Source organism: Lepidochelys kempii, chromosome 6 (assembly GCF_965140265.1).
Source record: "Lepidochelys kempii isolate rLepKem1 chromosome 6, rLepKem1.hap2, whole genome shotgun sequence".
Lineage (NCBI taxonomy): Eukaryota > Metazoa > Chordata > Testudines > Cheloniidae > Lepidochelys > Lepidochelys kempii.
In genome coordinates this window covers 128,181,612-128,207,004 of record NC_133261.1, presented here as the reverse complement: position 1 = coordinate 128,207,004, position 25,393 = coordinate 128,181,612, and the positions used below count along the sequence as shown (strand labels likewise).

The 25,393-nt window shown below is 45.2% G+C and overlaps 1 protein-coding gene across 6 annotated transcripts in view; it reads right to left on the bottom strand.

Annotated features, from left to right (window-relative positions):
• The window catches only part of MAP4K5 (mitogen-activated protein kinase kinase kinase kinase 5), an 89,421-nt gene that overhangs the window by 2,133 nt on the left and 61,895 nt on the right, over window positions 1-25,393 (bottom strand). For all 6 annotated transcript variants that reach the window (XM_073350194.1, XM_073350196.1, XM_073350197.1 and 3 more), the window contains 15 exons: window positions 24,798-24,840; window positions 24,077-24,287; window positions 23,219-23,316; window positions 23,040-23,081; window positions 21,647-21,731; window positions 21,479-21,558; window positions 13,595-13,655; window positions 11,738-11,852; window positions 11,517-11,575; window positions 8,306-8,409; window positions 6,686-6,863; window positions 5,424-5,492; window positions 4,624-4,716; window positions 2,644-2,714; window positions 360-415 (listed from right to left, as the gene is read on the bottom strand). In XM_073350194.1, the coding sequence (XP_073206295.1) occupies window positions 360-415; window positions 2,644-2,714; window positions 4,624-4,716; window positions 5,424-5,492; window positions 6,686-6,863; window positions 8,306-8,409; window positions 11,517-11,575; window positions 11,738-11,852; window positions 13,595-13,655; window positions 21,479-21,558; window positions 21,647-21,731; window positions 23,040-23,081; window positions 23,219-23,316; window positions 24,077-24,287; window positions 24,798-24,840 (1,365 nt within the window). The remainder of the gene's footprint in view (window positions 1-359; window positions 416-2,643; window positions 2,715-4,623; window positions 4,717-5,423; window positions 5,493-6,685; window positions 6,864-8,305; window positions 8,410-11,516; window positions 11,576-11,737; window positions 11,853-13,594; window positions 13,656-21,478; window positions 21,559-21,646; window positions 21,732-23,039; window positions 23,082-23,218; window positions 23,317-24,076; window positions 24,288-24,797; window positions 24,841-25,393) is intronic.

Genomic DNA, 25,393 nt, shown 5'->3' with positions numbered 1-25,393 from the left:
AGAACCAGGACTTTCCTGAAGGGCATGGAGCAACATGACTACCATCTGTCACATGTGGTTCGTTCTCTCCCCACAGGTATAGTCTAGGTACACTATGTTCATATTACTAAAAGCAATGTCAGAGTACGCCTTGCACTTGGACTGGAAGGTGGCGCCAAACTCACTTTGGTTCTAATCACAATCACTTCTGAAAATCAACTAAACGCGGCGGTAGTGAGCAACAAGCGGCATTGCCATCCACCTTTCTCCCCCCACACAAGGGTCTGAGAGAACTGTTCTGGACTGTAGTTGAATTCCAACTAGGTTTCAGCTAATTTATTTAAATGAATACAAGATTTACGTTTCTTTAATATAACTACCTGTCCGATCCCAACAAGCGGAAAACCCTGGTTTCATCCGAAATCTCTTGGGTGACCTGCAAAAGAAAAGGATTAGTGGAAAGCGCCTTTGTAATGGTAAAATAAAATGCTTTAATCTGATTTAGAAGAGAAAATAGCCAGCCAGTTTCTTAAAAAAATTAGTTTTAAATAAGATTTAGTGCAAAATATAGAACCTTATACAGGCACTAAGTACAGCTTCGTGATTAACAAGATTAATCTTAAATAGCCTGTAATAGTCATGAGTAGCACACTTCAGGATTAGGTAGTGGACTTGAGGATACTTTGCATAAATCTTCGCAGACAGATTGAATTTCATCCCCCACTGCGCAGAGTTAAAGGGATGCTGTCAACTTGATTTTTTTTTTTTAAAGATGAATTTTCATTAGAATTAAATTTTCTGAGCCAGCCCTTCAAATCATCCGTCCTGAATTTGGATAAAGGTTGAAAGGCACAAATGTATAAAGGTTTTTCTGAACCTTTAATGATGTTTAGGGTGGGCCCAAGAGCAACAGGCCTCATATAACATGCCTTATAGCAACAAGCTCAAAGAGCTCAAACTATTTAGCTTAAAGGGAACATTCAGTAGTGACTTGATCACAGTCTGTAAGTACCTACATGGGGAACAAATATTTGATAATGAGCTCTTCAGGCTAGAGGGGGAAAGACATGATCCAATGCCTGGAAGTCGAAGCTAGACAAATTTAGGCTGGAAATACGGGTGCACACTTTTAACAGTGACAGTAATTAACCATTGGGACAATTTACCAAGGGTCGTGGTGGATTCTCCATCATTGACAATTTTAAAATCAAGATTGGATTTTTTTTTTGCAAAAGGATCTGCTCTAGGAATTGTTCTGGGGAAGGTCTCTGGCCTGTGTTACACAGGAGTTCAGACTAGCTGATCACAATGGCCCCTTCGGGCCTTGGCATCTATGAACACCAACGTGCTTGGGCCCATCCCTCTCCATTCTCTGGACACACCTGCCTGATGCCGCTTTAGTTTCAGCTTGGTGCCGTGCTACTAGTAGATGCCCTCTTGTGCAGCCTGGGAAAAAGCTTGCATGCCATGTCCCCCAGAGCAGCACGGGAGAGCAATGTCAGAACACGTATCTGACCATTCAAAACAGTGACACTGACTAGCCACACACTAGTACAGTAACTCCTCACTTAATGTTGTCCTGGTTAGCGTTGTTATGTTGCTGATCCATTAGGGAACATGCTTGTTTAAAGTTGTGCAGTGCTCCCTTATAATGTTGTTTGGCAGCTGCTTGCTTTGTCCACTGCTTGCAGGAAGAGCAGCCCATTGGAGCGAGCTTGGAACAGCTCCCCGCTCCCCTAAGTTCCCTGTGCATCAGCCGCTCAGCAAGCGATTAACTGCCAGGCAGTTCAGCTGTCCCTCCCCCCACTGCCGTGTGCCGCTCTTGCCCTCTGCCTTGGAGCTGCTCCCGGGAGCCTCCTGCTTGCTGTGCGGGGGGAGGGGGGAAGAGAGAAGAGGGGTGCTAATGTCAGGGTGTCCCCCTTCCTGCCCCCCTGCTCCTTTACCGCATCTCCACAGAGTGGGGGCGGGGGGTGTGTGTCACATGACAGGTCTCAGGCCGGTGGGAGCTTGCTGGCAGCAGCTGCTGCCTCAACTTGCTAATCTACTTAAAAAGGCAGTGTACTTAGAGAGTGGGGTCAGCGTGCTTAAAGACAGTGCGTGTCTCTCTCTCGCTCTCACACACACAGTGTGCGTCTCTGTCTCTCCTCCCTCCACTCATGCTGCCTTGTAGAGTGTGAGGCTACATTAATAACAACGTGTTAACCCTTGAGGGCTCAACCGAGTGCTAATTCATCATTTAGCAGTAAGGCATTCCCTGGGAAGTGTCCCACCCTCTTCCACCCTCTGACTTCACCACCTCAAACAGCCTCCACAATCAGCATTGCTATGTACAGTATTAAATTGTTTGTTTAAAACGTATACTGTGTGTATATATATATATATATATATAAAACATAGTCTGTTGTCTGGTGAAAAGAATTTCCCTGAAACCTAACCCCCACCCCTCTTTACATTAATTCTTATTGGGAAATTGGATTTGCTTAACATTGTTTCGCTTAAAGTAGCATTTTTCAGGAACATAACTACAACGTAAAGCAAGAAGTTACTGTATTATGGTAGCAACTTAGGGCCCCAATCAGAATCAGCAACCTGGAAGCAGGTGCAAGGGGAAGATGACTAAAAATTAAATTAAATTAAATATGGAAAGACCAGGTGAGTACTTACTTCATCTGACTTAAAGCTTTTGCCCTGCATGCCATGTTTCCAGAAAGCCAGCACACTGTCTTGAAGGCACACTACAGAGAAGAAAAACAAAATTAGACCAATAGGTTGAAAGGAGTTCTGTTGTCTCTGATGAAAGACAGCATTGGTGGGTCCAGTACAGGAAGTGTGTTTGAGATGTTAATGCACAATTTTGGGCTCTAGGAAGCACTAAGTGAATATTACACATTTTACACTCATGCTAGTTTTCTAGGTCCTGTCTGCTTTCCCCCGTGATCTCTCAGAGCCTAACGGCGCATGCTGCTCAGTAGCTGACACATCTGGCATTCAGTTAAGTCAACTGAAACCTATAAACTGTAGTGATTGGGCTTTTCAAACATCTCAGCAAACCCTAACCCTTTTTCTACACAAAAGGTATGTCTGCACTGCAACTGGTGGTGGGATTGTAGCTCAGGGAGGCACGTAGCTCGGGGAGGCTAGCTTTAATTTAGCTAGGGTAGCTAGCAACAGCAGTAAGCAGATGGCTGCATGTGTTGCAGCATCAGCTGTACAAGCCCACCTGGAACTCTGGGTATGTATTCGTGTTCCTAGCCCAGGCCAGGATCCATGCAGCTGTGTTTTCACTGCTCTTTCGAGTCGCGCTAGCTGGATTAAAGTTGGCATGAGCATGTCTACCCAAGCAGCAATCTCACTTCTGACTGCAATACAGACACGCCCTTAGGTTCATGTGCACTTGCTGTTCCCCTTTTCCCGTCATAAACCAGGAAGAGCTACTTATTCCTATTCCAATCCCTACATTATAAAACCGAGGCTCCCCAGAGCCATCTAGAGTGTAATAAATTCCTTAAACCGTTCACTGAAGAGCCATCTGCAAAGTGCGCTAGACAGTTAGCACAAGAGTCCTTGATACACTTTCCATCTATTCATCCCTTCCGAGTTTCAAAGGAAAGCTGTTTACACAGTGTAGTTGCATTATAGCATAAATGACAGTGTATATCGATTGCTGGGAATGGAAGGAACGTTTTCTGACTGAGTAATTATAACATTCCATGATTTAGGAAAGAACCACGTCAAATTAAAAAATAAAAATAAAAAAATACTGTAGTGTCCTTTCGAAGCCTGACCAGTTCTGGGATTCTTTTACACAAGACCCTGCACTGCCTGGACAGATGAACATGTGACATTCATTCTTTTTAAAAAGCTACCCCAAAAATCTGTTGCCAAAGGGAAGATGCCTAAGGAACCCAGTGCTCCAAATTGCAAGGAACTGCTGGGTAAGAGTGAGCGGATCTTGAAGCTGGGATTTTTATTAAAGGCTTTTCACTACTGACTCTGGTTCCAGAACAAGTTTAAAGAATTCCAGTTCTGCAACAATTAATGTACAGTATACTAAATACCGACTTTTGGGACAATTTATCATGGCAGGAACACTCAGCACAACAGTGCGCAAAGCTGTAGAGATTATGGCACACCTTTCAAAAACAAGACTGCTATACACCGTGTAAGAGCTATGCATTATTAAGAAGGTATGGGTGAACTAAATTGGTATCTGCAGGGTTTCCTTAAGTAAAATTTCAGCTTTGTTAAAAATTGATCCAACCTAATTTATTACTACAATAAAAACCCGGTGATAAAAATGTTTCTTACTGCTCTGGAAATGAAGAGGAACAGATGAGAGCAATTTCTTCGTTTTTAATCAAGACAGGATACATCTTATTTAAAAACAGCAGGAATTACACTAGAACGGAATTTCCAAAAACAGGCTCAGTCTTGCAAACAGAACCTGGCATATAGCCTATTCCCCTAAGTAGTCAATGCAGTCAAGGAGACAATTCACCACAATAAGCACTACACCAAGTAATAAGCTTTTGCAGTGTCAGGCAATAAACTAAGCTTGGCTAGAAAGAGCCATGCAATTTGAAGATAAAATCCTCTCTGCTCAAGGCTCAGTTCTTGAGAACCAGTCAGGAGATTTTTACTTACCTACAGATTCAATGCAGAAATCAAAACTCAGTTCAGAGGCCAGCTTCTTGCTCGATTTCAGCTTCCCTTGTAAATTAACAATTTTCACAAATTCTCAAGGGAAAAAAAGTACAAAATCAAGCTCAAAACCTGTTGCTGAAAAGGATTATAGACAGCTTTACATATAAAATGCTAACTATAACTGTCAGGTTTAAGAATATTTTATTCCCATGTCTGGCTTTTATAGTTTGTACAGAATGAATCAAAGAGCCTGTTTCTATTACTTCATAAGTAGATAAGACCGTATGTCTTTTGTATGTTAGGAAGACTTTTAGTAAAGTCTCAAAAGAAATACAAAATATATGACTATTCAAAGAAAAAATACCCAGCCACCCTAACATGAAGGTTTGTATATTTAAATACACAAAAGTCACGACTGGGTTGCTACTGAAACCATTAACTTTTCAGCCACGCTTCTGCGCGTACAGATTCTTACATTGCCATGTGCGTTGAACAAGTTCAATTTGTGGTAACGAAGCTCTGACAATTCCTGATTTGTGTGTATTCTATTCTCAATCATAATTCTGCATTAAAGTTTAAATGATGAAAACAAAAGACAAAAAAAGGATACACGTATTTTTTAAAGAGCGCTGCAAACCTGAGGCTGCAATGGAACTGTCATGTGTCTAACCCTTAACTAAAGCCCTGATATCGGACTGCTAGAGTATAAAAGATAACCAAAGAGCTGACATCTAACAAAGTAGCAATTGTGCCAAAGCAAAGGTTTCTATCACAGCTCCAGCCATATAGACAATACTTACTGTCCAAGCAGACTAGAACGGTGTCTCTTTCCAGCTGTGTTACATGAATGGCATCTAACTGCTGATTGCCTTGGTAAAGGAAAACAAAAAGAGTTTACATTACACCTTTAAAACCTGACCTTAGCTCCCCAAGCCCTATATTCTACTTCGTTTGTTTGCCGTGCCGCATCTTTACAGTTAGGAATTTCCATTCTTGTAGAGTCATTTTTATTTCTTTTAGTGGTAGCAATGTTAAAGACACCAATTCTCCAGCTGAGGTGAGTCAGCGGCTTTCTGACCCCTGTGTGTTATGGGAGAGGAGCTCAGGATCGAGTCTGCCTCTCAAAAAACTGGGCTTTTAAAACAGAAACCATAACTCTGAAGGGACTATTGTCTGCTTGTGACAGCCTGCCAAGAATACATCAAATCCGCTTTAGAGGGTGTTTGCAACAAGGTACAATAATGAGTGGTAGGGATCAGCACAGGATACTTCCCCCTTGGACAATTCATGTTTGGAGATGACAATCTAGGAAGCCCAGCGTGACTGATAAGTTCATATTCAACAGTTTATATAGCTTTAATTCATAAATGAGCTAGCCCACTAGTGTTGTTAAAAAGAAGCCTTTAAAAATGTGGAAATATGTGTCTGAATCAGCCTAGCGGAGAAAAAAGTAATCAATGGTAGCAAATAGCTGTTGAAGAGAAAGGAGAATTTTTTCCATGGCATAAATGGGCAACGGATTACAAAAACGGTCTATGCGGGGCAACAAGAGAGAGGCATGCACTCCACTGAGGGTGTCTAGAGAAGAAAAGGGGGAACAGCACACAGACTGGCCCCATGGAGGGCCATGGACCATGTAACCTCACACTGAGCTCTTAGCTGAGTGGGTCATGTTCTGGTTTTCAAACATCCACTTTAGTACATGGTGCTTTTAAAATGAAGCCTTTTAAAAGGTAAATGAAATTGGAGCTGGGCAGAAAACAGACATGGAAAGGTCTGTGGGACCAGCCTCCTATGTGATGATTAAGCAGAGGGAGTGAAGTAATTTTAAAACACCAGAAGGGTTCCCGCAACTTTTCTCAGGAAGTGATTTTATATCTTCAGAAGGCCAGAGCACAGAGAGGAAGATGCAATCCAGGCTGGCATGGCACTGCAAGGCCTATATCTAGATATGTATGCATGCCTCAAAAATGAGCTAAGATGAAGGAATCAAGCTGGTAGAGAAAGTGTTTCCACGTTACTTAGAATGCAAGGTTCACACACTAGACCCCCAAAACCTTACCTGCACCAATTTCTGTAAACCATGAAGAAGCAGAGTTCAAGTTGATTGTCTCAAACTGAACTACTTGATTTGGTTCTGTGCCCTTACTAACAGCCACACAAACCATGGGGTATTCCTGCTCTGGTATCACTAGCATTTCAAACACATTCAGGGGGGTTGGCAAAGGAAAATCAAAGTGCTGAAAAAAATTAAGATAAATCAAGTTTAGAGGTTACTTTTATCTAGCATGTAGGTAGGCAGCCTAAAAACTGACATCCACAGATAATTAGAGATACTAATGAACATCAGAACCTAAGAACGGCCATACTGGGTCAGACCAAAGGTTCATCTAGCCCAGTATCCTGTCTTCTGACAGGTTTCAGAGGAGCAGCCGTGTTAGTCTGTATTCGCAAAAAGAAAAGGAGTACTTGTGGCACCCTAGAGACTAACCAATTTATTTGAGCATAAGCTTTCGTGAGCTACAGTGGCCAATACCAGGGGCCCCAGAGGGAATGAACAGTACAGGTAATCATCAAGTGATCCATCCCCTGTCGCCCGTCCCCATCTTCCGGCAAACAGAGTCTAGGCCATCCCTGCCTATCCTGGCTAATAATCATTGATGGACCTATTCTCCATGAATTTATCTGGTTCTTTTTTGAATGTTGTTATAGTCTTGACCTTCACATCCTCTGGCTAAGAGTTCCACAGGCTGACTGTGCGTTGTGTGAAGAAATACTTCCTTTTGTTTTAAACCTGCTGCCTATTAATTTCATTTGGTGACCCCCAATTCTTGTGTTGCATGAAGGAGCAAGTAACACTTCCTATTCACTTCCTCCACACCATCATGATTTTATTGACCTCTATCATATCCCCTCTTAGTCGTCTCTTTTTCAGGCTGAAAAGTACATAAAAGGTTGTTACAAGGAGGAGGGAGAAAAATTGTTGTTCTTAACCTCCAAGGATAGGACAAGAAGCAATGGGCTTAAATTGCAGCAAGGGCAGTTTAGGTTGGACATTAGGAAAAACTTCCTGTCAGAGTGGATAAGCACTGGAGTAACTTGCCTAGGGAGGTTGTGGAATCTCCATCATTGGGGATTTTTAAGACCAGGTTGGACAAACACCTGTCGGGGATGGCCTAGATAATACTTAGTCCTGCCTTGAGTGCAGGGGACTGGACTAGATGACCTCTCAAGGTCCCTTCCAATTCTATGATGCTAAGTCTCAGCCCTTTTAGTGAGAGTTATTCTCCTCTCAATTGCCTATGTAATTCAAACTACTACTCACAATCAAGGAGAGTATATCCCCAAAAGAATGGAACATTTCACATAATTCATGCTCTTGGTTTTTGGAGGTCTGCTACTGCTAGCACTGGGTTTGATCCAACAACTTGTGAATCAATGCAAAGACTTTCATTGATTCCCTCAGGCACTGGATCAGCCCTAGAGCTGGTAAAAGCTTGCAGGGGCAGATTTTCAAGTGCTTAGCATCTTCAAACAGGACAAAAAAGGGATGCACTTTCCATCATAAAAATCTGGAATGGTTCACACACTTTCAGAGAGCTTTGTCTATTTCTAATAATAGTTGAATGATTAACATCGTGCAACAGGAAAAAGACATACCTTGTAACTGGGTAAAACTTACCTTTATTAACATGAATTTCTGCATTGGCTCATACCACTGAAGTAAAACAATTCCAGACTGCAATGCTCCACAAAGGTATTTATGTCCTGTGTATGGATTTCTTACTAGTAAACAAAAAAAAAAAAAAAACACCCCAGAACAATCCACACATTTAAATCAAATAGGGTTGGATTTAACAAGCAATCACGTTTCAAGTAAAACTGAAAATTACAGCTATTTTTTCAGAGGATTCAAAATTTAAAAAACTAACCTCTTTGACCTTAGGTTTATTACTTGGTGCTGTATTAAAATGTTTGTTCCATTAATTATTGTGCTAACTTCCAAATGAACTAGACATAAAATTATCTATTTTCCTACATATTAACATAACCTATCCTGTGGACTAACTCATGGAATGTTACTGAAGCAAACAGCACACCTGTGCTAGACAAATATTTGTTTCAAGAGGAGCAAAAGAGAGTCAGGGGCCTGTTGAAATAGAAAGAAGATGGGAACAGCAAATTAAAAAAAGAGCCAACGTCAACCAAATCACCTCTTCCTCTTGCAAAATTCCTCATTGCCCCAGCATTATTCTTTGTTTGTGTTACTGCAGCACCTTAGAGGCCCCACCTAAGACCAGGGCCCATTATGTTATGCACTGTACATACACAATGACAGAGAACCCCCACATTAGTCAGTGCTGTAATCCTTGCGCTGCTAGTCAATGTCATCCTCATAATAGGGTTCTCTATTACGGATGCTTTTCCTGATGCTTAGCAACCCCCTTCATCATGCTGACATCAACAACGGCCACAGCTCCTTTCTTTTCTTTGATCACACAGTCCCATTGTTCAGGAACCAGGTACTGATGACCTGAGCTAGTCTGTGCCTCAGATCCCCATCCGTACAATGGGAATAGCAGCACTTCCCCACCTCACAGGGTGCTATGAGAATAAATACATTAGAGACTGAAATGCTCTGAGAGCTACTCATGAAAAATGCTATCCAAGAGCTAGTGTAATCCACACACCTCCTGGGTGTGGTGTTCTGTTCCATCCAGTGGCATCGAGATCACTTAGAGGAAGAGAGATAAAATGATTCTGCTCTACAGCCTTATTTAACAGCCAGTTGGCTTTTAGCTCATGTGGCAGAGCAGAGGTTCTCAAACTGGGGGTTGGGACCCCTCGGGGGACATGAGGTTATTACGTGGGGGGTCGCGAGCTGTCAGCCTCCACCCCAAACATTTGCATCCAGCATTTATAATAGTGTTCAATATATTAAAAAGTGTTTTAAATTTATAAGGGGGCGGGTCGCACTCAGAGGCTTGCTATGTGAAAAGGGTCACCAGTACAAAAGTTTGAGAATACTGTGGTAGAGGCTCATCCACTAAGTTCCAGAGGTCCTCGGTTCAATCCCACCCGCCGACCACCGGGGTCTGTCGGTGTTACTCTAGGTATTACAGCAGAATCCTGTTTATCTGATCTAATTGGGAGAGGGGCCAGATAAGATAATCAAAAATCCAGCTATTCCAGAGAATGGGACATGAAATGCTGCATCGCCATCTAGTGTTCACAGGTGAGATCGCCCGCTTCTGGCCCTGGAGTCCTGGTTGTTAGGTTAATGTGGAGAGCAGGATAACTGAGGGTCGTATAAATGAGGTTCTGTTATATTAAATTTGTTTACTAGATGACTCTTCTCTTCCTGCTAATGAAGGCTATTTCCCTGGACAATTACTTACCAAGTACAATCAGAATACGCATGTGGATTTTAAAGCACTTTCAAATATTGGCTCTTAAACCAGAAACTTTGCTCTCAGGGTAAAAATCTTCCCTGGAGAATCAGGGAAAAGAGCAGTGAATGTGCACAACACACATTCTCAGAAAGCTGCCAAGAGTGGCACTCAAACTCTCAGTCATATTTGGGTTCAATGGCCACAACATGTCACCTTGAGTCAGCCAGTTACTGTGATATCAGGCCACCTGCAAACACTGGCTTACAACAGAGCCCCAGTCCTGTTGCACATGTGCAGGTGACTTTGGCTTGTCACCTTGGCTTGAGCCACTTTGTAGAGCCGAGTTCTCCCCTAAATACATTTTAAAACATTCCTTCTCCAGAAAGGGCAGAGGGTGCCGAACAGTAGGTGAAATCAATCCCTAGCAGGCAGTATCAATCTTGGGAAGATAAGAGCCATAGTTTGAACTCCACGTGTCTGCGTGAGGGAGGGGATATTTTAAGACAACAACGTTTTTACAATTCTTAAGTTCCACGGATTTTCAATGACTCAAGCTCTTAAGTGCACAAGTCCCTTTGGAAAAATTTACTCCAAGATTTAAAAAAATATAGATGTTTAAGCAGCACACACAAGGGTTGCAAGCTTGCTTGTCAAATACAGCTCAAAGTGATTTTTAATAAGTTGAACTACACCCCCTCCCCCTTACAATTAATAACTGGTCCTTTACCATTGTGTTTGCTAGTTTTCCATCTTCAACCCATGATGCCCTATGCCACAACCTTGACCAGAATGTGCCACCTTCCTAGGGTCAGAGGATATTTCATCTTTCATGACCAGTCTTTGGCCTCTTTAGTGAGGCTTAACAAGAAGTGTCAGTCAGCGACAGTGGTTACTGACAGGGACACTTGTCCACTTGACTGAGACAGATCACCACATTATAAAATACAGGCCTCTGCCCATCCCACAGGTGATAGTGACCGTGGAACCACCGACCTAGGCCAAACTGACTGGTGATTTCGGGTGACATACTGGCCCCATTGAAGTTAACCGCAAAACTTCTCTTCACTGCACTGGGGCCAGTATTTCACGTGTGGTAAGGTAAAGCTAGATTCGCAGGGTACATTTTAAGGGGTTCAGCGGGTGATGCATGTTTGTGGGCACTGGATGAGAAAGCTGATGGTAGAAGAACAGTCGACAGAAAAAAAAAGATCTTGGATGGATGGATGTTGTATCCTGGCTGGATCAAAAGGACTATTCATCCACAAAGATTAGCAGAGGATCGTACCAAATGGACTACAAGGGTTGCAAAGCTCCAGTCAAGAGAGGTCACATAAGAAGATGGTAAAGCTCAGTAATTCATCACCAATCTCCTGAGCTATCCAGGACCCAGATTTTTACTATGTTTATGTATAATTAAAAATAAATCTGAGTGCGAACCACTCTGTTCCAATGATCAAAACCAAGGGAAAAAAAAAAACAGTACACTGAATGTTCACTCACCTATGCAGCATTTGTGGCATCCTTTTGTATCAGGAATCTTTGTTGTTAAGGCAAACTTCCTGGAATAACAGAGTAAGTTTAACACCACACATCAGTGACGGATACTGAAAGCCTTTTATGTTACTGATTCACACAGACATATCAGAAGCATAAAGGATAAACTAGTTTAGAAATTGTGTTCATTTTTCAGAATTGTCTAGAAAATAAAGATATTTTTGTACCTTGGTAATATTTTGTCAGGGAACCTATGAGTCTGCATATGAGCAGCAAATCCTGTTTTTTTGGCTTGTTCAAACAAAGCTATTAGGTTATGGGAGTAGAGCTGAAATGTTTTTCCTGTAAGACAGAAAACTGGTTTGTATCGTACATACGCAGATTAGCTAGAGGTAATTTATGGTAAAAATACATTGTGATAATTACCTTCTAAAAAGGCGATCCAAAGACATGTCAAAAATAGAAGCCAAGCCAAAATGTAAGGAGAAACAAATCATGATTAAAAATGACAGTGCATCAAGTGGGGACATAATTCATCTGTTACAGATCAGGTCTAATAAGAACATTTAAGAAAATGTGTAAAACAAATGCACACTAAATTCTAGGTTGTTCTGTGATACTACATCAAGGCACTGATGTGACTGTATCAGGCCACTACACTTTCATTAAATTTATATGAATATATTTAAATATAAATTATTAATATTAACATACCAAATTTATATTGATCTATGTACAGATACCTGCAATCACTCAAACACAATGCATACAGCTAAACAATCTTGAAAAAACTTTTATGGCCTATATAAGCTTCCTCCCGGGCCTGGCAGTAGAAGCATTAATTCACAAGGGGAACAAATATTTGATAATGGGCTCTTCAATCTAGCAGAGAAGGGTATAGCGTGGACCAATGGCTGGAAGTTAAAGCTAGACAAATTTAGACTGGAAATACATTTTTAACAGTGAGGGTAATTAACCACTGGAACAATTTACTAAGGGTCATGGTGGATTCTGTGTCACTGGCAATTTTAAAATCAAGATGGGATGTTTTCCTAAAAGATCTGCTCTAGGAATTCTTTTGGGGAAGTGCTATGAACTGTGTCACAAAGGAGGTCAGACTAGATGATCAGAGTGGACCTCTCTGGCCCTTGGAACCTATGTGCCACCAGCCTTCAGGAAACCCATCCTGGACTATCTTCGTATCATCATGTGACTTGGATTACACACAGAATCCTATGTCTAAAGGCCTGATCCTGCAATCCGTCTGCACTCAAAATTAAGATCGACCTTGGGCAGCTGTTCCAGATGCAGAATTCTCTTTTGTCAGGACAGGAGGGAAAACCCCTTGTTTCAAATCATCTACACTTGAAGGATGAATATAATAGAGAAGAATGACAAATTCATTATTATTTACATGCGCACATGCATGTAGGTCATTCCTCCTTAACTCAGAACTCTTCTTGTCCTCAATCGTATCTATTTTCTGAGTAAGTAGGATGTATACCGAGGATGACTGGGAAGTTCAGAGCCATTAAAGATGGCACCAAACTGCAATGCATCAGGGGAATGATTAGACATTGCAGCTCAATTCTTAGAAGCCCTTTTCATCCCTCCCCAGTAAAGCTGAATGTTGGCTTGATAGTTATTTTAATAGCGGAACACTGTCCTGAACTTGGCACTGCAATCTCAGAGACCAAAAGCAGGAAAAATTCAATATCCTTCTCCTGCTCAAACTGGGCCCTTGGCATTACTCAGAACAATATTGTATCATCAAACACCTAACCTTTCAGGGAGAAAACAGTGGGAGGCGACGGGTGCATTTAACCTAGTCTTTACAAGTTTGATTTTATAAGCTTCCAGCCCTACAATCTATGAAAATTTCTTGTGTAAAGCATTCTTAAAGTAAAACTTCCTATATGAAAAAGGGAAACAGAAATACAGGAAACAGCACATTATTCTCTTATTCAGAATAATGTTACCGATCTGCATGGAGCACACAGGAAAATATCCTTTAACAAGTGAACGTTTTGTGTATTTTCCCCATTATTTACAGTGGCTTTTTTTTTAAAAAAACATATACATACCTGACAATGACATTAAAGTATTATTGATAACATACAGCCAGGTACATTTTCGGGGAAATAACTAAAGGAAGAAGAAGAAGAAAATGTTTCTATGTAACAGAGAGAAACTGAATTAAAAAATAAATATACATGAGTTAATAATGCTGGGTCCCTCAATCCATTTCCTTGGGCCCTGTTCATGCCCTGCTAAATTGACTCTTGATGAAGTCTTACGATGATGCTGACTTTCTCCATGTCAGGTTCATTCTTCTGTATCCTAGCTGTATCCCTTCCCCTGTCTTTCTAGAACAGTTTCCCGCACTGTTACACGACCAGCACTCAATGAGGGGCTTCCGTCTTTAATTCTCCTCCTTTAATGTGGCTGATTCAGAGATCCCACTTCCAATACCTGCCTCTATCCTTGTAGCTCCCCTCCACCCTTCCGTGTTTCTTTTCATTCTCATTTCCTACTCTGTCTTGCCGCCCCCTGTGCTTTTAAGCATGTTCTTGTATCCACTAACCCGAGAAAGCCTTCCCTCTGTTCTGACTCTATCGACTTCAAGTTCCTCATTCTTACCATCAGATCCTACATACTCTTCCTCTCATATCCTTCTGCTTGCCCAGCGCCCCCAAATCATCTGGCCAGATTGCCGCTTTGTGCCTTCTCTCATACTGCCCCCACGGAAAAGACGGTTACTCACCTTTGTAACTGTTGTTCTTCGAGAGGTGTTGCTCATATCGATTCCAATTAGGTGTGTGCGCGCCACGTGCACGACCGTCGGAAGATTTTTTTACCCCAGCAACACTCGGTGGAGTGGCGCCTTCATGGCACCGGGTATATGCCCCAGCCGACTCAGCGCCCCCTCAGTTCCTTCTTGCCAGCTACTCCGACAGAGGGGAAGGAGGGCGGGTTTGGAATGGATATAAGCAACACATCTCGAAGAACAACACTGACAAAGGTGAGTAACCGTCTTTTCTTTGCGTGCTTGCTCATATCGATTCCAATTAGGTGACTCCGAAGCCTTACTTAGGCGGTGGGGTCGGAGTGAGATGTCGCGGAGCGAAGGACCGCTGAACCAAATGCAGCATCACCCTGGACTCCTGAATTATTGCATAGTGGGTGGTGAAGGTATGCACCGATGACCAAGTCGCTGCCCTACATATCTCCTGTATGGGTACGTGTCTGAGCCCACGTGGTGTGGGCAGTAAGGTGCGTAGTTGGGACACCAGCCAAGTCATAACTTGCACGGATGCATTATGTGATCCAGGACGAGATGCGCTGGGAGGAGACCAGAAGGCCCTTCGTCTGGTCTGCCACAGCAACAAACAGCTGCGACGTTTTCGTGAAAGGTTTCGTTCACTCGATGTAGAAGGGGAGGGCCCTGCGAACGTCCAGAGAATGCACCTGTTCCTGTTGAGAGGCGTGCGGCTTTGGGTAGAAGACGGGGAGGAAGATGTCCTGGTTGAGATGGAAGGCAGACACGACCTTAGGGAGGAAGGCCAGGTGGGGTCGCAGCTGTACTTTGTCCTTATGGAACACCGTATACGGTGGTTCCGATGTGAGTAGCCTGAGTTCAGACACATGCCTCGCCGAAGTGATAGCTACGAGGAAGGCTGTCTTCCAGGAAAGGTACAGGAGCAAGCAGGTGGCCATTGGTTCGAATGGGGCAGCCATGAGTTTGGGGAGGACCAGGTTAAGATCCCACGTAGGGGCTGGTTGTCGAATTTGTGGGAACAGGAGCTCCAACCCCTTGAGAAATCTGCCGACCATGGGATTGGAGAAGACTGAACACCAGTGTTCACCGGGGTGGAAAGCTGAAATAGCTGCCAGGTGCACTCTGATGGATGATATTGCCAAGCCCTGCTGTTTTAAGGACAGGAGGTAGTCCAAGATGATAGGTACTGACACCTCTAGCGGGGCTGTATGACTGAGCGCACCAGCAGGAAAAACGCTTCCACTTGGCTAAGTATGTGGACCTGGTAGAGGGCTTCCTGCTACCCAAAAGGACCTGCTGTACCAAGCAAGAGCAGCACAGCTCAGATTGAGTTAGCCATGCAGCATCCACGCTGTGAGGTGGAGAGATTGCAGGTCGGGATGACAGAGTCGTCTGTGGTCCTGAGTGATCAGGTCTGGCCACAGAGGGAGTGGAATTGGGAGTGTCCACCGACAGCTCTAGGAGAGTGGTATACCAATGCTGCCTGGGCCACGCCGGGGTGACCAAAATCAGATGGGCCCTGTCCCTGCGCAGCTTGAGCAGGACCCTGTGGACTAGCGGGAATGGAGGGAAGGCGTAGCACAGGTGATCCTTCCACTGTATGGGGAAGGCATCTGACAGGGAACCCAGAGAGCGTCCTTGTAGAGAGCAGAACACTTGGCATTTCCGATTCTCGCGAGAGGCGAATAGGTCTATCAGGGGAAAGCCCCACTTCAGGAAGACAGAGTGGATGATGTCCGGGCGAACCGACCACTCGTGAGTCTGAAATGATCTGCTGAAGTAGTCCGCTAAGGTGTTCTGGACTCCTGGGAGAAACGATGCCACCAGATGGATTGAGTGGGCTATACAGAATTCCCACAGACGAGTGGCCTCCTGACTGAGGGGGGACGACAGGGCTCCCCCTTGCTTGTTAATGTAAAACATGGCCGTTGTGTTGTCTGTGAGGACTGCAACACAATGGCCTTGAATGCGCTCTTGGAATGCCTGACACACCAGGTGCACAGCTCTGAGTTCCCGTATGTTGATGTGCAGGGATGACTCTCCTGCCGACCATAGCCCGTCTACGGAGGACCCCGAGATGGGCTCCCCATACCAGGGATGACGCATCCGTGACTAGGGACACGGAGGGCTGCGGGGCGTGAAATGGCACCCCCTTGCACACTGATTTGGGGTCCAGCCACCAGTCTAGGGAGGCTAATATCCCTGATGGGACGGTAACCACTGTGCTCAAGCTGTCCCGACCTGGGCGGTATACTGTTGATAGCCAGGCTTGGAATGGATGTAGCCGCAGCCTGGCGTGCATGGTAACATACGTGCCAGAGGCCATATGTCCCAGGAGGCATAGGCATGTTTTCATGGTCGAGGTTGGGAAGTTTTGCAGGTTGTGGACGATGTTCACCTGGCATTGGAAGCATGCTTCCGGCAGAAGTGCTCGGGCTAGGCCTGAGTCTAAGACTGCGCCTATGATTTCTATCCTCTGGGTTGGTACCAGAGTAGATTTTGTGACACTGAGCAGGAGGCCCAGTAGATTGACCATGTTCATGGTGAGCTGGACATGAGACTGCACCTGATCCCTGGAGCAGCCCCGAATAAGTCAGTCGTCAAGGTGTGGGAACACTTGGATCCGTTGTTGACGAAGGGAGGGCAGCCACAACAGCCATGCACTTGGTAAACACCCTGGGAGCTGTAGATAGGCCAAAAGGAAGGACGGTGAATTGAAAGTGCTGTTGATTGACCACAAAGCGAAGGAAGCATCTGTGCGCTGGGTAGATCGCAATGTGGAAGTACGCGTCCTTCATGTCGAGGGTGGCGTACCAGTCTCCAGGATCTAAGGAAGGAATAACGGTCCCTAGAGAGACCATACGGAACTTCAACTTTACCATGAATTTGTTGAGTCCGTGTAGGTCCAGGATGGGCTGAAGCCTGCCCTTGGCCTTGGAGATTATGAAGTAGCAAGAGTAAAAACCTCTGTCCCTTGACTCTTTTGGAACCTCCTCTATCTCCCCCACAGCTAGGAATGATTGGACCTCCTGTAGAAGGAGGTGCTCGTGAGAAGGGTCCCTGAAGAGGGACGGGGTAGGAGGGTGGGGGGAAAAGCAAATAGAGGGGAGTAAGCCCTTTTCACCGTGCGAAGGATCCAATGGTCTGATGTTATGTGAGACCACGCACAAAGGAAATGGGAGAGACTATCTTGGAAACGCAGGGAAGGATCCTGAATGGAGACTGATGCTCCATCCTTGGGCACACCTTGCTTAGTTCTGCTTAGGCCTAGCCGATGGCTTGCGAGGGCCCTGGCCTTGGCTGGCTTGGTGGCCAGTTTGTCTGCTTCTACCACCTCGGCCACGTCTTCTAAAGAAGTCCTGCCTTGGCCGAGGGGGAGGGTAGGACCTCTGAGGCTGAGGTCTGAAGGGCCTTCTCTGCGTTACTGGGGTATGCATTCCCAAAGAGCGCATAATAGTTCTCGAGTCCTTCAGACTCTGCAGCCTTGAGTCTGTTTTGTCTGAGAACAGGCCCTGGCCATCAAAGGGTAGGTCCTGGAGGGTCTGCTGCAACCCTGGTGGTAAGCCAGAGACCTGCAGCCACGAGATGTGGCGCATGGCTATGCCTGAGGCCAGGGTCCTAGCTGCCGAGTCCGCCACGTCCAGAGAGGCTTGCAGGAAGGTTCTGGCCACCTTCTTGCCCTCCTCCACTAGAGCCCCAAATTCCAATCTGGACTCCTGTGGAACCAACTCTTTGAATTTCTCCATAGAGTGCCATGAATTATAATCGTATCTGCTCAGGAGTGTCTACTGGTTGGCCACCCTGAGCTGCAAGCCTCCGGCTGAGTACACCTTGCACCCAAACAAGTCTAGGCGTCTAGCATCCTTTGATTTGGGCGCTGGGGCCTGTTGACTGTGCCGTTCCTTCTCGATGACCAAAGCCACAACGAGGGAACATGGTTGGGGGTGCGTGTAGAGTTACTCATACTCCTTTGAGAGGACAAAGTACTTTCTTTCCACCCCCGTAGCCATAGATGGAATAGAGGCTGGCGATTGCCAGATTGTCTTGGCATTGGCCTGTATAGTCCATATGACTGGGAGGGCCACCCTGGACGGTGCCTCCACGGACAGAATGTCGACAACCGGGTCCTCTATCTCTACCACCTCCTCTACCTGGAGGGTCATATTGTACGCCATCCTGCAGAGCAGCTCCTGGTGGGCGTGGAGGTCCATAGGAGGAGGGCCCGAAACCACAGTCCCTGCCACTGCCTCATCAGGTGAGGACGAGGAAGATACCCCCGGGACTAAAGGGATCCTGGCTGGGGTCCTCATGTGGAGGAACTTGTTGCCCAAGGTCTACCACACTAGGGGCGTGGGCCTGTGTTGGTGCTGGAGCAGTCCCCTCAGAACCTCCGGGGGCGGGGGGAGACGGGGAGGGACGACACACACAAGCCTCCGGTACTTGGGGCGCAGAAGGGAGGGAATGGGAAGCCTCTGAAGGAACCCCTTGGACCTGATGGTATGCCCAGGGGGTCCAAAAAGACCACTGTGGAGGTCCTTGGCCCAGGTCCTGGCCTTCATCCAGCCACTGTCCTGCACCATCCTCGCCCTGGTCCTGGGTGTGGTGGCCACCTGGTGAGCGTGACAATGTGGAGGCAGAGCGAGATGGCCAAGGCAGCGCTGAACGTGTCGGCGCAGAGCCCCCCGGTGCTGTATCGTGCCATGCACCGGTGGCGAGATGTAGAATGGTACCGAGATGTCGATCGGTGCCTGCGGTCATATTGGTACTGGGAGCCTGATCTGGATCTTGACGGTGACCTTCGACAAGACCAGCGCCGGGATAGGCTCCGGGTCGAGGGCCACTCTGACCGGTACCAGCTGATCGATACCAGCCGTACCACAATTCGGATCTTCGCAAGCTGGAGCGGCGTCATGAGTACGACCAACGCTGAGAACAGGATTGGTGCCGGGACTGCGAGCGACGCTATGAAAGGTGCCGGGACCAAGATCGGGACCAATGCTGCCCTGCTTCACTTGGCGACAGCGGTCATATCAGGGACGGTTTTCCCTTCGACGGCACTGCCCGCACTGGAGGTGCCGCTGGCTGCGGGGGAGTCAGCTCTGTGAGTGCGATCAAGTCCCGCGCTGTAGAGAAGGTCTCCGGTGTGGAGAGCTGCCTTAGCTCGATTGCAGTGTGCACCGGGGAGCTAACATGCACCGGACTCGATGGCCCTTGCAGCGCCAGACTTGACGGTGCAGGAGCTGTTACATGTCCTGTGCGCTCCAGCAATGGATGCGGCTCCGGCTGAGGTGCGGGAAGTGTCGGTGGCTGTCGAACTGACAAAGAAGAAGCAGTCGGCACCTGCTTGGGCTGCTTCTTCTTCTGGCCTGGAGACAGGGACTGGTGCCGTCATGGTGGAGGTGCCGGGGGGGCCTGACGCCACGAGTCTTTAGCGGAGTCCAAACGTGGTGCTGGACCAGTCAGTGCTGCAGGGGCACTCCGTACCGAAGACAATGCCGAGTCCCGGTGCGCAGAGGAAGGGACCGGGCTAAGTGCCGCCTCCATAAGGAGCTGCTTGAGTCTAAAGTCCTGCTCCTTTTTGGTCCTCGGCTTGAAGGCTTTGCAAATGTGGCAATTGTCCGCTTGGTGGGATTCCCCCAGACACCTTAGGCAAGAGTCGTGGGGGTCTCCCGTCGGCATTGGCTTCAGGCAAGCCGAGCAGGGTTTGAAGCCCGGAAACCCCGGCATGGGCCCCGGTACCAGGACGGGGGAGAGGGAAGAAGACCCCACTCCACCCTACTCACTACACTAACTATAAACAACAGGTACTAAGAGAAAAGCTATGGAGAGTGGAGATCAGCTACGCTGCGCTCCACAGTTCCAATGACTGTCACAGGCAGGAAGAAGGAACTGAGGGGGCGCTAGGTCGGCTGGGGCATATATCCGGCGCCATGAAGGCGCCACTCCAGGGGGCGCCTCAGCCAACCCACCGAGTGCTGCTGGGATAAAACAAATCTTCCGACGATCGTGCACGCGGCACGCACACACCTAATTGGAATCGATGTGAGGAAGCACTTGAAGAAAAACAGCCTCTCTTTTCTGGTCTGCTGAATACCCTCTCTACCTTACCTCCTTCTGACCCACTCAGTGCTAGAATCCTTCCTGTGCTCTCCTCATCAAAGCCCCACATTCTCCTTTTTCTCTACTATCAGCCTGTGGTGTGTTTTGTGCCTCTGGGACAGAGCTTGCGTCCTTGCTACGTTTGGAAAGTGCTCTACAAACCAACAGCTCCACATGACAACAGTGCTAACACCATCTAGATCAACTGTACTCCAGACAGAGGGTTCTTACCTTTTCCTCCCTCTTCTGACAGTAACAGTAGCAAAGCCTAAAAATACCTTACAGTAAGTCTGGCAAAAACTGTCTCCCTCTTAAGGTCTGGAGTTTATTCCCCTCTAGATAACTTCAGAAAAGCCTAATATCGGGCCTAAACGTATAGCTCCATGAGGCCCCGGCTGAGGGTACAGCAAATCAAAGAAATAAAAAGGACTATTAACATCTTCCTTCCTGATTATTTTTAAGTTAGAGGGGACCAGTGACCTAGGGACGTTTGCGTGACCAATGGGGTGCTTAGTGACAGTAAGCAGTGGGACAAAGCCAGAGCACAAAAGGAGATGGGGTTTGGAAGGAGAGAGGCAGCCAAGCAGTGGAGAAGCAAGAAGGGGAGCTAAAATAGCAAGGAGACTAGAGGAGGAGCAGCTGGCCAGCCCATAAATATTTACCCGCTGAAGTTGTGCCAGCCAGACTAACCAGCAGCAGGGCTGCAACTGCATACTGGTCATGCACAGCAGAGGAGAGGTGTGCCATCTAGTGGAATCAAGACGGAGAAGGAAAAGGCAGGCTGGGTAGCAAAGGAGAGGAGGCAAGCCAGAGCAGGGGGATGCAGAGACAGTTCTGAGAGAAGAGGGTTTAGTACAGGTGGAGGGCTCCATGCTATCCTTTGATCTGAGCATCCCATCAGCAGTGTCAAAAATATTGCCCTGAAAGTCAGGGATTTCTGATGTTAGAACCAATGGGGCTTGACTTGATGTGGCCCTGCTTACACAACAAAGCAGAGCATCCCTATCAACCCCCACTAAAAATTACACGGTTCCAGTGTTTCGTAGTATCTGTCAACTATATTCTGCCTGTATGAGACATTGATAATTACCTGTTCCATTGTTGCTTCATGAAGCTCATTCAGATTCAACGTATAAATACCATCTTCAGTTCCAAAGATAATATACTGATCTAAAAAATGAGAGAAACTGGTTTAATCCAAAAGTACAATACTGCTTCTGTAGCAGGATTTAAAATACAAAGGGGAAAGCGAACCTACCTTTAGTATCAGGATGTATCCATGATGTTGCACAGTTAATCTTCAAAGGGCAACCATCAAAAACTTTTGAAAAACATGCTCCCATCTAAAAGAAACCCAAATTTAAACCAGAAACAAGTTTGCAATGTAAAGAGTTTATTTTTGAGTCTCCTATTTAATTAAATGTCAGACACATGAACACATTAGTCTTCCTTTCTTCAATCACACAAACCTGTTTTAATATCACTTGATGCAAAAAAAACCCTTCATCTTCCCCAAGAACACTACAATACATCCTCTAAAACTTCTTTTTTTCGGCTGAATTTCTACAGAACACCATAGATACAAATCCAGAACAACATGAAAGATTTTTAGTGGCTGTTACACTGACAGCAACACTGAATTCTTCTGGTAATAAACAAATTACTAACAGTATAAAGGCAAAGTAAGCAGATGGATAAATAAAATTGTGCTCCCAGTTATTCCTATTTTAAATGGTTTCAGAGTAACAGCCGTGTTAGTCTGTATTCGCAAAAAGAAAAGGAGGACTTGTGGCACCTTAGAGACTAACCAATTTATTTGAGCATGAGCTTTCGTGAGCTACAGCTCACTTCATCGGATGCATACCGTGGAAACTGCAGCAGACTTTATATACACACAGAGAATATGAAACAATACCTCCTCCCACCCCACTGTCCTGCTGGTAATAGCTTATCTAAAGTGATCATCAGGTTGGGCCATTTCCAGCACAAATCCAGGTTTTCTCACCCTCCACCCCCACACACAAATTCACTCTCCTGCTGGTGATAGCCCATCCAAAGTGACAACTCTTTACACAATGTGCATGATAATCAAGTTGGGCCATTTCCTGCACAAATCCAGGTTCTCTCACCCCCTCACACCCCTTCCAAAAACCACACACACAAACTCACTATCCTGCTGGTAATAGCTCATCCAAAGTGACCACTCTCCCTACAATGTGCATGATAATCAAGGTGGGCCATTTCCAGCACAAATCCAGGTTTTCTCACTCCCCCCCCCCACCCCCATACACACACAAACTCACACTCCTGCTGGTAATAGCTCATCCAAACTGACCACTCTCCAAGTTTAAATTCAAGTTAAACCAGAACATCTGGGGGGGGGGGGGGTAGGAAAAAACAAGGGGAAATAGGCTACCTTGCATAATGACTTAGCCACTCCCAGTCTCTATTTAAGCCTAAATTAATAGTATCCAATTTGCAAATGAATTCCAATTCAGCAGTTTCTCGCTGGAGTCTGGATTTGAAGTTTTTTTGTTTTAAGATAGCGACCTTCATGTCTGTGATTGCGTGACCAGAGAGATTGAAGTGTTCTCCGACTGGTTTATGAATGTTATAATTCTTGACATCTGATTTTAAATGAGATTTCTTACCAGCACCTTTGGAGTTGGCGGTAGACCATTGATTGCTGGCTTCTGTGGGGAAAGAGATAAGTTGTAAAGTGATTCACACTAGTTTTAAAACTCTACACCAGACATTCATGTGCATGTAACTATACAAGTGAAGTCACATCACTGACCAATATTTAACAGCTACAGTGTCAAATACTTACTGGAAAGTCTCTTTTGTCTTTTTTACGTGGCAGCTGGGGGACTTGTCCAGAACCTTCTACATTTTCCTCTGTGAGTTTCAGCATACTATCCCCATTTCCTAAAACAAATCCCACATGCACTTTAATGCATATCTGATAACCAAATTAAGTACAAATAATTTTGCTGCCTACATGCCCTGTTCTCTTCTCTGCAACATAGATAATTAATCCTAAAGAAGAGGGAGGCACTGCTCTGAAGTTAATATAAGCCAGCTGAACCTTTTCAGAGGGAGTTGCGGAAAAGGGGCCAGTCCAGCTGCCCAGTGCTTAGGGCTCCTCACTATTGAGAGAAACCCGTGTTTGTTGTCATTGCAACCCACTCAGACTGACAGATGGGAGCACACTGGGCCAACATAGCGATGGTACTGATTGGCTGCAAAAGAGATTCCACTCAGCATCCCTGTGCTAGCAGGAAGTTCTCTGACCTAGGCCTTTAGGGTACAAACCTCCAGGACACACAGAAAGCCCAGCACATGTAAGAAGGAAAGTCACACTTCAGGAATTACCTCTATTACAATCATGTTTTGCTTAAAGTCAAGTTAGCTCCAAAATGTATTTCTTTTTACAGGAAAAAAGAAACTTTCTGAAAACGTAAATTTAGAGAGACAAGGTGAATGAGGTAATATCTTTTATTGGACCAACTTCTCTTGGCAGAAGGTGTAAGCTAAAGAGTAACTCTGTGCCGCTCAAAAGCTTGTATCTTCCATCAACAGAAGTTGGTCCAGTAAAAGATATTACCTCACCCACCTTGTGTCTCTAATGTCCTGGGACCGACACAGTTACAACAATACTGCAAACAATATAATTTAGGTTATTTACCCAAGTCACTGTATCGAGCTGTAAGCAGTCCAGGGCTGCTGAGACTGCTAGTCATACCAATGGGGGGCAGCTCAGCTTGAGGCCCACAAGCTGGAATACTCTGTCTCCTATGAGCTGGCAGCGCTCTACTCTGTGAATCTGGAAAGTGTTTTATTGTCTGAGACTTCTCATCATCCGCAAGGCTTTCTTCAGGGTAATTGTTTATCCTTGGCTGTAATAAATAAAATAGGTGGGGCTTTATAAAATAAGGTGAATGATGATTTTTCAGAGGCATAAAATTATTACATGCTAGCTTTTATGTAGAAAATGTATCATTGTTCTAACAAAGAACATTGACAGCAGGATAATCTATTATCAGAATTATTCTTTTCTTGATTGATTTTGAAAAATAATGGCATAGTGGCAGAAAGAATAATGGTCAACAGGACATAGTACACATATATGACGTCCTTTCAAGAGGGAGACTGCCTAAAAGCCACTTTTACAAACATAACGTATAAGGCCCAGTGACACCCAGTATAACCAAAGTTCAACAGGACTGTACAGGGTGTAGGTCAGCGCAAAATATGGCCCATCGTGTGAAGTCCAATAGCTATGTTTCTCCCCAACTGTTAGTAAATTAGCTCCTAAATTTACGAGCGGCTAGAAAGCATCAGACTGAAGTATTTCACAGAGTGTCATTTATCCACAAACTCTTCTTTAAAACACGGCAGAAATTTACCTTAGGAGGTAGTGGTGGTGGTCCTGCTCGCTTTAGGGTTGACCTAAAACAGAAAGGTGCAGTAGCATCTTGGTTATTTATACAAGCACAAAAAACACAGACAGGTTTGGCTGAAAATATGAAGTTTGTGGAAATAAGATAAGCTATGTGCATAGAACAGATTGTCTTTTCATAGCTTGACACAAAAACGGGTTAAAGCAGACGCACAATACAAGGAGGATCAGAAAAGCAGGTTAATATTTGTTAGTGGTGGTTTTTACTTGAATTATGTTCTTTCATAGTGTAATGTTAAAGACAATTGTGCAGTGAAGAGTACTTGAAATTAGCAGGATTAAACAGATGTTAAGATAGCTATTCCTTTGGGGTGATTACCCACACTCCTTTAACTCTCTTTGTTACTCAAGAAAATCCCTCCCAACAATGAAAATGTTACATTGCTGGATCAGTCAGTAGGTCAGGACACAGAGAAACATCCTCCCAAATTCCTTAAAGTGACAAAAGAAATTGACAGCTGTCTTCTAATAATCATTCTAACACCTACTGAAGGTGTTTGGTTCAAACAACAAAAAACCCATAGCTATTTGACATGGCTTGCC